Source organism: Diadema antillarum, unplaced genomic scaffold (assembly GCF_040938485.1).
Source record: "Diadema antillarum isolate AM-2024a unplaced genomic scaffold, OU_Dant_1.0 scf00000075, whole genome shotgun sequence".
Taxonomy (NCBI): domain Eukaryota; kingdom Metazoa; phylum Echinodermata; class Echinoidea; order Diadematoida; family Diadematidae; genus Diadema; species Diadema antillarum.
The window spans coordinates 1,765,072-1,780,351 of NW_027270964.1; the positions used below are offsets into that span (position 1 = coordinate 1,765,072).

General features: G+C 37.0%; 1 protein-coding gene across 1 annotated transcript in view; it reads right to left on the reverse strand.

Moving 5' to 3' along the window:
* Positions 1 to 14,720, reverse strand: part of LOC139717474 (uncharacterized) — a 30,974-nt gene extending 16,254 nt beyond the window's left edge. The window contains exon 1 of the mRNA XM_071628981.1: positions 14,618 to 14,720. Coding sequence (XP_071485082.1) covers positions 14,618 to 14,720 — 103 coding nt within the window. The remainder of the gene's footprint in view (positions 1 to 14,617) is intronic.
* Positions 14,721 to 15,280: the final 560 nt, after the last annotated feature.

The following is a 15,280-nucleotide window of genomic DNA, read 5'->3' on the forward strand; positions in this document are numbered from 1 at the left end:
ATCTGTAAGATCGCAACTTCCAAATCTAATTTGCTAGACAGAGACAAATTGAACAAATTTCACACCTCAACCTTCATCCGTCTACTTCATATTCTCTAGCTTTGACGTTATTAGATTATTGCCTTTTTTTAACTATGCTTCGGGAAAACTTACTTATTTCACATTTTCTGTAGAAACATTTCATTTTCAATGACTACATGAATTCATATCACAACACATCACATGAGACAACAGATATTTGATTTCTAAGCGCCACCGTAAGCGACGTCCTACGTTTATTTGAACTCTAAACTTAAAGGCATAATTTACTATTTGCACATGAAACAAAATCCCAGCATTGTTGCTTTAAAATAGTTCAAAAATGAGAGTTAGGGATAGAAACAACCACTGTAAAAAATATGAATTCGTATAATCGATGTTCAGTATTGTTAAACACACAGAATGTGAACAATAGGTATGCCTATAATAAAAGCGTTTCCAGACTAAACCGTCTACGGTTATGGTTTATTGAGAATAATACTGATATCTCCTTATATTTTGGGTGTTATTGCAAAAATGTTATAATTATTATGGTAAGATGGTCTGTGATACAACAGACCTACACATATGCATCAAATGTAATATCTTGAAAATTAAAACTGAAATCACTGCTCCCAAAGGTAAACGGGACCTTTTTTATTCCTGTTTTGTATGTAGTAGAGGGATCTTTTCATGTGGGTGATACGTAGGCCTACATGACTCTCAATCAAGGAAGGCGGTTGGAGCACAGGGTTTTTGTTTTGCTTTTTTTTTTGGGGGGGGGGGAGCAGTAATTAAAGGAGAAATCAAGCAGTGTTTGCAATATTATTTCTTTGTTATATTTATGACGGAGTTTGTTAATAAACGCTGACAACGCTTGTAAACCATAAAAATATTGTGTGCTGTGTTGAGCGTTCTCTTCTTTCTTCTTTTTTTTTTCGCTTGCCAAACGAATGGTTTTGCATGGTCCCTGAGCATACGTATATGTGCAATGTTGGCTTGAAGGCTTTACCATACAGGACGTACAAGGAAATGTAATGGCAGACTGTGCAGCGACAATCCGGTCATAATCTGCGTGACCTCCGACAAGTTGCACTATACCATGTCATTTTCTTTCACCCCTTTTGTCTGTTTTCGTGCTTACGGAACAATGCGTTGCCCATTGTTCTCGCTATGTGTGCCAGTGTATGATAAGTGGATGGGGAAATCCCCTTTCTCTCCCTGGCAGCAATGCTAGAATTTCGAAAGTAGATGACGTCATCCAGCGGTGTGCCACGCGCTCACTCATCCGTGCGCGATGCAACAAAGAAAGTCTGCTCAAAGAAAAGGCTACATAACCACACGTTCAAAAAGCAATGCAGACCAGGGATTAGATTGGGGGGGGGGGGGGGGGGGGGGGGGGGAACAGACGCGAGGAGGGCGAATTCTCCTCATTGATCTCCTTAGCTGGACTTTCTCAGGTTATGTAATGAATTTCTCAAATCACACCGGACATGCGGAATGACTTTAATGCAAAAGGCTTACATGAAAGGGGAACAGACGACAAATAGGGTAACTTCATCGATTAAACCACTTGCGGTATGCAATTTCTTTGATTTTACTCGTATTGTGATCCGATTGATACATATTAGTGAGAGCATGGAGCAGAAACTGCTCATTCTGTTGAATTATCATAGGCCTACGAGAAGCGGCTTCAATTAGAATAGTGAAAACATTGTACAACAGCATTCAACAACGCTTATCCTGTGTTTGTAAAAAAAAAAATGAGAATGTCAGTATGATAATGTTCTTTCAAGATATGAATTTAAGGGCTTGTCAGTTTGAAGGAGATCTTACCATAAGGAAAATATATCAATCTATATCGTATCAATATACACATGTAGCGACTTCCAGTCAGGACTCTGCCAGCACTAAAACTGATGCAAAAAAAAAAATCAATAGAAGAAGATAAAACAGGGGCCCGTTGCATAAAAGTTACTATTATGGTAATTTGCCATCCAAGGGTAATTTCCATGAAATTCTTAATTTTGATTGGCTGTTGAGTATTGTTGCCATGGTAGTTACCATTGATGGCAAAGTTACCATAATTGTAACTTTTATGCAACGGGCCCCAGATTTTAAATGCCATGTTTCTTTTCGAGGAAGAGACATCACGGACAGTTCAGACTAGACGAAATGAGAAAATCAATAAAAACAGGGAATATTATTACATAATATTGAAACGGTTTCTATTTTCTATTTCGTGTGCTTGCTTGTTTTTTTTTGTGTACGTGCCTTTGTTGGTTGATGCTATTTGTTTTCATTTTTTTTTTGGGGGGGGGGCAGGGATTTTTGCCTTGCACTGTTTGTTTCGACACATAACATCGAGTTATCCGACTACAATTACACTGTATTGCATCCGGACTCAAAAGACACTTTTATTAGTTACTCTATTACAGACAACACTGTGAAGCATTTTGCCGTGTAGATGGCATGATGAAAACCAAGGCACTCGCGTTTGAATACTCTATTATACAAATTGCATCGCGGTGAAGCCTGTGCCGCTACACGTGACACATTCAACGGGAAAATTCAACCAGGTAAATAAGGACAATGAGTCTGATACCTAGCAAACAATGCCCACGAGTTCGACACTAGATAAAATGGACCTACGAGGTCGACATTACATCATGGGGCTTGGTCTCCTGGGCCTCGTTTCCTCAGTGTCGAACTTTTGGGCTTTTCACTGCCTTTTCGCTGAGTTTCGAACTCGTGGGCCTTATTTGTCTAGTATCGGACTCATGGGCCTTATTTGCTTAGTGTCGGACTTATGGGCTGTATGACTCGTGAGCTGTATGATTCGTGGGTGTCGTCGTGACGTGCTCACCTGTTATTCGGGGGGGGGGGTGGTCAGAATGAAGTCACTGGGGACAACGAACTTTGCCTCTCTGCTCCATTCTAATGAAATAGTTTTGCAGAGTCTGAAGGAACACTAGAAACACAGCTATATACGGTGCTTGATTCTACAGGCACTTTGATGCCTCCATTACTATACTTTTCTTGCACTTTAACAGAGAATTAAAATGCGGGGGAAAGTAAATTTACAAGTTCTGGCTTTGAGAGGACTAGATGTCATGAGGACAAAACATCTGCTTTATCACTGGTGTTTGAGAAGACGATAAAATAAGATTCATCTGGTTTGCAACAAGCTAGTTCGCAGTTTCACTTAGCGCATGAGCAGAAAAAAGAAAGTCGTTCGTGCCAACAGGCACGTTGGTTTTTAAATTCACTGGGGTAAACATCTGTGATGTAATGATTATTCACGTAATCCTTATAACTGCTGCTTGCCAGCACATCCGCCTGACAGCAAAAGCGGTGTTTGGCAGTATCACAATAGTAAGAGATTGATAATACATTAATGCAAAATAATGACATGGATGCTTCTCCAAGTGTACGGACGGATCATTCTGGTCTTCTGGTCTACGCAAGTTCATTCTTTGATGTCAACAGGACTGATAAATCCCACATAAATTGTTTTTACGTAAAGCTTGAAATGCATTATGTCGCGCAGAAAACGAGTGAAGTGCCTCTAACCGACTAAGAAAAAGGAAAGGTCATCCGTACTACGGTGCTCATGAACTACCCCCGAACTGCCTTATTGGTTGATATGCACATAAAGTGAGACGCATTGTGAATCAATGAACATTATTCTCTGTGTTGACACATACACAACAACTATTACAAGGGAATTGACTTACATTCACGTTTTCAATAAGCGATAACCTGAAACATCGATTTGATAAACATCAATAATGGACATTTTTTTTCAGCAACTGATGATAAATGAGGTAAAGTAATCAGTGATTTATGAGGATAAACATCATTTCACTTTATACAGAATGAAAAATTGCAAGTATTTTATGAATGTGACTATTTGCATTATGGGTTGGCCTTGAAGAGAAAGTTAGGGGAAATACTTTTTGCTATTTTTTTTTCTGAATCACAATTGGGGAGCTTGAGATTTAAAACATTTTTTTTTAAACAGAAAGCTGATCAGTATGATGTTGTTACATTCACGCGCATATATTGTTTACTTGTCATAGAAGAAGGTAGTGGATATATTGTGTAAATTGGATTATGGTTTCGATGATCCAAAATTGCTTCTGTCTCCTTCCCTGAAACGCGTGATCACCCTTTTAACACCCGTGGGAGCCATGCTGACTACACGGAAGTTCCTGTAATGGTAGACAAGTGGAATAAGCAGCTGTTATAATTCTATTGATGTCGGACTTTAGTAATTTTTAACGGAAAAAGGATTTCTCTTCGAAAAAGAAACCTTGCGAAATAATCACAGAATGCGCTTTTCCGCAAGCAAACTGATTCTAAAATCATCCAAATTTGGCAGTGTTTTTATACACGTTCAGCGCCCCCCATCGAAATAGGAGTAAAACATTTATTCGATATCCTTTAGTTTCACTTCCTTCATTGTCCTTCATATTGCACGGACTTAACTGCCTCTTGTAAATTTGCACCCGTTGCATTGTTTTCGGCAGAGAGGCGATAGACGTTTAGTCGTGCTGTTGGTGAAAAACCACGTCAACTTGAAGTCGTTACCTCATCTCAGTAAGTTAACTGTGATGTGTGCTTGTTTGTTTGTTTGTTTTTTAACAATTTTGGAAACTTATTTTTTATGTCCTCCATAATGGTGAGGTAATACTGCTGAAATACTCAGAGAAATTAGTTGAACTCAGCATAACATCATCAACAAATCATTTTCTGCTTTATCTTCACGATGGGTGTACTCTTCACTTCATTTCGCATCATTGTTTATCTATTTTTTTAAAAGAATTTGTATGCATTTTGGTGGTAGTGATCACCTGTTCTGACTAGTCAATTAGGTGTTCCGTTATACTCTAATGAATGTTCATATCTGAAAAGGGGAGAAGTTTTATCATGACTAAATGATTACCTGAGCAGATAGAGCCAGCGAGGGATTAGATTCCCCATTTGAATCATTATGATCACAGAAACACTTTTATCATTGAAGTTAACCTTTTAATTCTAATTCTCGGTACGACCTGATTCTTATAAATTATTCACTTCACACAGAAGAATTCAGTTTAATTGTGCTTTATGCACATTAATTTTGACTGCATGTGTTTAGACTATGAAATAATGCTTAGGGCTCTTGTGCGCATTATATCAAGCTGTATGTTCCGACACTTTTAGAATTGTTTTCATATTTTCATATTTCTTTGAGACGGAGCTTGATGTCCAATACGCAAAACGTATATATTATGTCTGCCATCATCCTTACATCTGTATTTTGCTGCAAATAATTTTATATATCCTGTATTTTTACCCCCAAAATATAGCAATGCTTTGCCTTTCAGACAGACTGTTGCAAGTAAAACTTCTCTAAATTCAGGAGATATCATAGAGCTTAATACTCACATTAAATATGCAAATCAATGGCTCGAAGGCAACACCATCTGTTTTGCTTGCAAGCAGGCCGACATAATTATATAGCCACGTCAGAAGCAATAGTTACAGTAATCTCCGTATATCTGGGTAAGGGTTGGCAGGGAAAAATCGGTGTACCGGTAACCGATTTGACGAGAGCAGGTGCTGATTAAAACTTATCCCGATCGTCCTCCCACCCATGTTATATCATAATCATTTTCCCTATGTCTACTAATAATTATTTTTTTTCTCCTTCTCCGACCATCCATCTCTACACCTTTCTTTCTCTGTCAACCTCTATGTCTATACCACGGAAATGTATATAATATATATATATATATATATATGTATATATATATATATATATATGTATATATATATATATAGATAGATAGATAGATATGTGACTTGTATGACTTGCTACGTTCTTTCTTTTTCTTCTTGTCTGCTTGATAGTCATGTCATGCAGTCCATAATAATTATGTTGTGTTTATTTTCTGATATGAATTAAAGGCACAATTTATAATTCTATATGAAACAAAAACCCAGCTTTAGTGCATCAAAATAGTTATAAAATGTGAGTTAGAGATAGAAACAACCAATGTAAAAAGTTAATCAATATAATAAATGAAGTATAGTTAAATATACAAAATGTGAACAACAGTTATAATAAAATTGTCTCTAGACTCAACCGTCTACAGTTAGTTATGGTTTAGTGAGAACAATTGTGATATCTCCTTATATTTAGGCTTTATTGCCAAAATTTTATATGGTAGGATGTTTTGTGATAAAACTGACCCACACATAAAGACATCACATGTGATAACTCGAACCTTTTTTTTTTAAATCACTGCTCCAATGGTAAACAGTACCTTCAATATACACATAGAAAATGTCCAATGTCGGTGTTTTATCTAACTGACCAGTTCAATTCAGAATTTACTCGTTGTAAGAGCATTCTTTCAGTAAATCATATGTCAATACCGGCAGTGTTTTAACCCTAACTGTACTGGGCTATTTGGCTCCATGAAAATACTGGGGGGGGGGGGGGGGGGGGCTGGGAGGCCCCCCCCCCCCCCCCCCCCCCCCCCCATTGATCTCGGGAACGCATGTCCGATGAACTTGAAAATTTGTATGCTGATAGATCTTCGCGTGCTGAATCTGATGATGTAATTTATTTTAATCATTTATGCAATTTTTTTGCATAATTAGCAAATTAATTATTCATAATGCGTATCTTATGCATTTGGGGGATATTTTCATAATTTCAGCCTAAACAAGTACAAAATTACATGAAAACTGTGTAATAATGAAGAATAATGTTTCCCAAATGTGAAATAAATCATAGAGAGAAAAAAAAACCGAGAATAAAACAACTTTTGTGTTATGTTTTGTATTGTTTTTATTTCTTATGTTTTCTATGTTTTATATTCCTTATATATATCATTGTTTCTAAATTTTGCCCAATTCATTTCAGAACAATATAGAAGCATGAACCAAGTGGAAAACCAATTCCTGAGCAAAATTTATAAAGTAATGCAAGCCTTGGTCTATTGACAGTATGTAACAGTACACAAATATATGCAGCGATTAGCCGTTTTAATGACATGCGCATACTAATTGGCCCATAACACCCCCTAGGTAGGTTCGATATGGACAAATGTGGTATCAAAATGTGCGCAAGACTCCAGGGGAAAAAGTCATGAAGCGAGAATCCGAAATTCTCAGCGGTCGCGATGCAATCACCAAAAGTATGGAGGGGGGCCTCCCATAAACCCGCCCCCCCCCCCCCCAGTGCAGTTAGGGTTAAGAAATTACGAAAATATGCAATTATTGTCTACGATCGATACGAAGTTTTCAGTTATTTGTTCCACAGAAACATGCCTTAACGACATGTTTCCCCTTTTTTATAGCATTGATGGATATTCTGTTGTCCGTTCTGATAGAAAATGCAGAGTCTCCCTGTTCCTATCACACTTGCTATTATTTAAAGTAAGGCCTGACTAATTGATATTACAATCGAAATGAATTCGATTGCACATAATGTTGAAATCGATATGCATTATTATGTTGATAGAAAAAATGCAAAAGTTGTTCCAAAATGAAAAGAAAAAAAAATGACTCCTCTCTTAACTCGAATTATCGTCCTATCTCTATTCTCCCCAGTCTTTATTAACGTCATAGAAAGGTGTACATATACATGCTGCAACAGACTGGATGGAGTTCGTGGCATTACATCCCTGTTGGATTAAAGATTACTTATCAAATGGAAATCAATCTGTATACTATGAATCTGTCAACTTTGAAGTATTATACGAAATTATATCTCTACGAAAGTCATCCCTCCCTTCTATTTCTTCTATAATACCATTTAAGTATAAGGGCTGCAAGCAAATCAAGGTACGCTTAAGCTAATTGTAGCCCTTCGGTATCGCTGACATTGTAAAGGTAATGAAGAGAAAACTACTTTTTAAACAAATTTCGTTTATGTGTAGGCCTATACATGGGAACAATATGTGTAGTACACATGTAGGGAGCCTACATTATGTGCATGTACAATGATAATGCAAGAACCAGTAAATCAAATCACATCACATCACATCAAATCAAATCAAATCAAATCAAATCAAATCAAATCAAATCAAAACAAATCAAATCAAATCAAATAAATGTTTCATGTTCTGGATTAATGATACGTTTTTCAACAACAGAGATGGTTCATTCAAAAAGTATTAAAAAGAAGGTTTGGGAGTGTACCCAAAACATTCGCAACCCTTCACCTACAACGATTTATTGGTTGTTGTTGATGTTGCTGCTGCTGCTAATGTTTAATCACTTAGATCTCAAGATGCGTCTACACCTGTACGTCCTACCTGTGTTCTTGGTCGTGATTGGCGCCATGGTTATGACGTCATCTGCCACACGGGGACGATGCACTCGCCGTGTGACGTACGTTTCACCTCTTTAAATCAAATTTGTAGCCTGCTCGGTCGCCGCTGAAATTTTGGCACCGCCTAGCAGTTTTTGGAGATGTCGAGCAGGCTATAAAACCCCAGAGATGCCCGAGCTGTGCCCCGTCGATCTCCCACCGGCCACCGGCCGATTTTTACGAAATCGCTCAGCGACCGACGGGTGATCGATAGGTCATCTACCGGTGTCCCGTAGGCGTGCGGGCGGCTTTGCCAGAAATTTCTCGGGAGCGACCTGGGCTTATTCATGTAGGTACCTATGTGATTTGTGATGTGATGATTAATTAAGATAAAACTCGAGGCAAAAGATTTCAGAGTCAAATTACCAAATCTCAGCTATGTGAAATCACAGATAACTAGAAATTAGGAAATCAAGCAAAAAGGAGGAAAACCCAAGATGGAACAAAGATTAAGATAGATTGGAATTTTCCAAAATATCTTTGTTTGCTTCTATATTTTACAGTATTTTTCTATTCCTATCTAATTTCATATTTTCATTCCCCCATCTCTTGTCATTCATTACTTCTTCATTCAATATGCCTTTGATAAATGATAAGATAACCAAACCATATATTACTGAGTCTACACATCGACACATTTAGCTTTCATCTCTTTTGCCCCAAGTGGTTGTTCCTGTCCATGTCCATGTTCCTCATGTTGGTTGCCGAGATGTTGAGATGTTGGTGGGGTTTCCTTGCCTCTATTCCTCCCCCTGCTTCTTCCACATTGCCCTGGATTCTGTTCCCCACCTATTCCCTGGTTTCCTTCAGTGTTTCTGTCATTTTATTTTTATCATCTTTAGTCCCTAAATTGCGCGACGGCGACCGCTCGATCTATTCCATTGGTTTTCTCTTCCGTGCTTTTGACATTTAGTCTCTATTATTTTTGTTTCTTAAATCGCTCGGACACAGAACGTATTTTTCACAGCGAGTGAAAGCTGGTCGGTCGCCGCTGAAATTTTAACTCCGCGTTAAAACTTCAGCGGCGACCGACCGATGCCCTACAAAATCAGTGGTGCCTGGTCAGTTACCGGTCGGCGTCCGACCGAAATTGGCTAAAAACTCGCCGACCGGTCGCCGAGCAGGCTGATTTGGGGGGTTGTGACCTTAGCCATACTAACCATGTTCAAGACCACAGGGGAAGCATTATAATATTTTGTTATGCTTTTTTTAAAACTTTTTTTTATCACTTTACCCCAGATTTGACAACAAACGTAATTTAGTATCTATGGAAATCCCCAAAGAAAGCCTTACATTTTGACCGTACCTCCCTCCCTCTCCCCCTTCTCTCTCTCTCTCTCTCTCTCTCTCTCTCTCTCTTTGGAGGAAAAAAATCAAATAGCAAACCCAAAAATTGTAAAAGTCTCGAGAAATGAAATGTATATTACTGTTGATAGGATTTTAAACCTAAGCAGGAGTCCTAAGTAGAAATGTGCGGCAACAAACATGTTTTGTGATTTCTGGGGTTGCAGTCTTGTTTATTCCTTTACGCGATTTCGTGACTACTATGTACAAGCTGAGGAATCTTTAAGTTTTTCATGTTTTTACCGAATACTGATCAAGTAACGACACCTATAGCTCCACTGGCTTGCGTACACACACTTTTTTTTCAGTGATCTTTTTATTGATTCGATTTCCTTTGAAAATATAACAGTTTCAAAAAAAATACATATCTTATACATAACATTTGTCATGAATGTTCATGCATGTATGAAACGTATTCCATGAAAAAAAGAATAATCATTTAATTCATTTTAAGGCAGAAATCAAGCAGGAGAAAGAAAATAGGATGAATTTTCCGGTCAATTTCTATTTTAACTGAGAAAAACCAAAACCAATTAGCCAAGCACTAAAAAAGAAGAACAGAAAATGGAATTTCTACTATATTAAAAGAACAACAGCAACAAAAGGAAAACCCCACCCTCGTTCCCACCTTCCCACCATACCCAACCTCTCAACCGCCCAAACCTTACCCCCCCCCCATAAAAAGGAACCGTCCCTCTCTTCTCCAACCCCCTCCCCGCCCTCTACATCACATCCACATCCTTACCCAAAGACAGACACACGTACACCCTCTCACCCACACACACATTCTCACTTACATCCGCACACACATCCACTTAACACAAACACACTTATTTCTGTCCACATTAAGAACGTAAATGATTCTGCTAATTATGCTTATGATTATGCTACATGCACACACATACATGTATGCATGTACACATATTTGATTTGATTTGATTTGATTTATTTCTGCTTAATTCCGTTACATCAGATAGGATCATGTACATGTCATTTATGACAAACAGTATATCGACACATAGTTTTTAGTACAATTATACAAGACAAATACAAACATACTAGCTTATGGAACTGAAACAGAAGGGTCTCCAAAATAAGCCGAGGCTTGACGGTATGGAGACTATATGCTTACCTACTCTGAATTGAATAGGGAATAGAGAAAGAGAGAAATAGGGAAGGGTAGGGGGAATAGGGAAAGTTACAGAGTGTATGGGTACCACTCCAACTACTTTACAATAATAGTAATGATGATAAATACAATATGATAATGATATTAAAGTTAACACGTTCAGTTGCCTTTGCCGGAGTAATGACCAAATATGCACTATGAAAGTAATAATGTGTGAATACAAAATATGTTATACATATTGTTATCTGACATTGAATAAAATATATCGTGCTTGTTTTATGTACGCAGTAATGGTAAGGCACATCGTACACATACATGCTCATATAATATACATGATGTACCTATCCTATACATACATATACATACTCATATTCATAATATGGATAGATAAATAAATCGATATGATTTACTATTCACACACCATGCATTATGTATCACGTACATATTCATATACATTTGATTATAATACAATTAAAGGAATCAGAATGTTATCCTGGGGAATACTGCCTAAGGAGGTGAAGTTTTACAGCCTTCTTAAATGAATACATAGTGGTCATGTTTTTTAATTTCAATGGGAAGGGAATTCCAAGTGTCAGGGCCGGAGTGTCTGATAGAATGATGCGTGAGTGCGGTTTTGGGGTTGAATAAATGTAAATTTGTGGATTGTCTGGTTGGATAAGAGTGAATCTCTGAATTTGACCTAAATATTATGTTAAATATTGGAGGCAAGAGGTTTGACTTGAGACAAAACATAAATACAGCTTTTTGGAGAAAATTTATATCATTTATCTTAAGGGATTTAAGCTGGAAAAACAATGGGTCGGTGTGATCTCGAGAGCGTGCTCGACTGCACACTCGTATTGCTTTTTTCTGTAGGAGAAGTATACGGTCTGTGTTACATCTGTGGGTTGCCCAGATAATGTTGCAATACGATATATATGGTAAGATTAAGGCATTATACAGGGTAAACAATACACGAGTTGGTAAAAAGTACTGAAGCTTAGTTAACAGGCCAACGTTTCGGGATATAGGCAAAATGATGTGTTTAACATGATCATCCCATTTTAGGTTTTCGTTTATATACACACCAAGAAATTTATTAAATATTTTCCTTTCAAGAGATATACCATCAATATATAATTCATATTCTGGTAGATCAGCTTTTTTACATTTTAAATGAATGAAATTAGTTTTGCTTAAATTAAGTGCCAGTATATTACTTTTAAACCATGTAGATAATTTCGGTAATTCATTGTTCAAAGTAGCAACTAGGTGGTTTAGGTCAGCATGTGAGTAAAACACATTTGTATCATCGGCAAATAATATATACTGTAACATAGATGATGCATTTGAAATATCATTAATGTAAATTAGAAACAATAACGGCCCTAAGATCGAACCCTGGGGAACTCCACATGTTACAGGTAGTGTATTGGAGGATACTGAATCAAAGGAAACAAATTGTTTTCTACATAACAAATAGTTTTCAAACCATTATTGTAAGTGCAGTACCCCGAACCCCGTAATGTCGTAGCTTATATAATAATATTTTGTGGTCAAGAGTATCGAATGCCTTGCTCAGATCCATAAATATACCAATTACATGTTTGCGATCTGCCAAGGCACTCGATACTCTATCAAATAACTGCATTAGCGCGTGATCAGTAGAATGATTGGTTCGGAAACCGAATTGATCAGGATTGAAGAAATCATTCTGACACAAAAATCCATACAACCTATTATACACAATTCTCTCGAGTATTTTAGAGAAACTAGAGAGAATAGAAATGGGACGGTAATTAGTTACACACGTGGGATCATCTTTTTTATAAATCGGTATTACTTTAGCAATTTTGAAGGAACTTGGAAAAATAAGAGAAGAAAGAGATAGATTAAAGATATACTAGACTAAGGGAGACAAAACACTACCTATAATCTGCTTAAGTCAATTGGTGCTGATTTCATCATGACTGACAGAATAACTATTTTTAAAAGCACAAACAATTCTTAATATTTCAATAAAATCAGTTGGGTTTAAAAATAAGGATGAATCTATTGGTTGTGGCAGAAAATCTGCGAAATCACAATTACTCTTATCGATTTTAGAGCCCTGTTGTGGACCAATATGCACAAAATACTCATTAAACATATTACTTATATCTACCGGATTACTTACAATATTGTCATCTTTATGAAATACTTGAGAATCAGATGATGATTTACTCTTATTAAGAATTTCATTGATTATTTTCCATATAGTTGAACTTTTACATTGAGCATTGTATATCTTTTTAGAAAAAAATACATTTGTTTGGACTGTTTGATAATGCTTGTTAATCTATTTCGATATGTCTTGTAATTAGAAACATTTTCAGGGCTAGCTTGATAAAGACTTATTTTGTACAAAATATTTCTTTTATTTGTAGAATTCAAAATTCCTCTTGTTATCCAAGGTTTTATAGGTTTATTACGTTTTCTCCCTGCCTTGATCTTAGGTATACTAATGTTGAAATATATCTCAAATTTAGCCCAGAATAACTGCTATGCTCTTTCGGTATCGTCACAGGTTAAAACATCTTCCCAATCTTCATTCCGCAAATTTTCATTTAACCTAGCTACATTTTCAGTGGTGAATTTACGAGCATAAAATGATTGTCCATTTCTACGAGGAGGAGGGGATTCAATCATTACAAAGACAGGGACATGATCTGAGATTTCAGAATATACAAGACCTGAATGAATATGACAATTGAGTACATTGATAAATATATTGTCTATAAGGGTAGACGAATTACCTACAATTCTTGTAGGTTTGTCGATGACGGGGAAACAGGCGTTCGAGTATGCTACACTTTTGAATTGATTGACATTGTTGTTATCCTGTTGCAGGTCTATATTGAAATCTCCCATTAAACATATAATTTTACTTTCTCTATTCAGATTATGTAATATATCATCAAAATCTTCTAAAAAACTATCAATACAATTATTAGGGGCGATATATATAACATACAATTAAGTTTTTACTGTTGACCATGTCTATTTCTATACATAATAATTCTGCGGAATTATGAACAAATGAAAGGTCATTTCTGACCTTATAGGACAGAGACTTACATATATAAAAAGCAGCACCACCACCACGACCGTCCTGTCTGTCACTGCGGACAAAATGATAATTAGGAATATTATATATGTCTGGGGATCTGGTGTTTAACCAAGTTTCAGTGATTCCAACTACTGAGAAAGAAAAAGACATATTTGTAAATAGATCAGTGACATTATCAAAGTTCTGACTTAAACTCCGGGCATTACAATGCAATAAACCAAATTTATCAGGAACATTTACAAAAGTACGATTGAATACATCCGGCAAATAATACTTACAATTTATGAGTGATTGTACATTATTATCTTAGTCAGGTATCATTGTAAAGATAGATTCTGAAGTGTTAATGGCAAAGATATAACAGGCAGTTTTAGTACATGAGACAAATCATCAGTAAACTGATGGAGTAGTACATGTATATATTATAGGGAGTTTTGACAATGATAGGCAAAGAATTAAAGGAAAAATAGCAAATTCTCAATATATCAGTGCATTCGCATAATACGATCTGAGTTTAAATAATGTAAGAGACAGGGAGTATAACATAATTGATACAATTGTTAGAGTATTTGTTGGATATAGGCTGATCACAATACCATCTAAGAGTTGAACTCGTATGGCGCTCCTCCTCTGCTTCTCCATCTACCTGCGTAGAAGCGTAGCCTGACCCCGGAGTCGTACAGCTGCTGTACGGTTGCAGACCACTTGCGCTTCTCTTTGAGGTCATCGGCTGTTAGGTCATCTGTCATGTAGTAGCGCTCGTTCGCTAGTTTCTCACGATGCCTTCATGATTTCGATTTTCTGGCGATAAGACAGCGTTTAGAACAGGATGTGTCGTGGACGGTCTTTCGCGGGCTTCCCGTCGCGATGCGCTCTTTCGACCCTGACGTTCATAGCGAATTTCTCCCGGACTAGTTTCTCAACCAAGGCGACGCAATCCTCCTCACCATTGGCGGATTCTGGTATCCCGATGACCCGGATGTTGTTTCTCCGCGAGAAGCGTTCGCTCTATGGACATATACATGTCCATATACATGTACATATACTTTATATACACAATACTTATCTCTGAGCTCAAATGTATTTAGAAAAAATGTCAGTGATCAAACTCACACAAAAGGGGAGGGGTACGAGTGCATGGATCAAACTAATCCTTTACTAATTATTTAAATATTCCCACTTCAGCAAATGCAAACCTGATCTATTTCTTCTGATGGCAATATCATTCTCTTCCTTTCGACATATAATCAATGTCTTTTTTAATTCTGCCAATGTCGGTGTTATTAACTGTGACCTCGCTTTATATAAC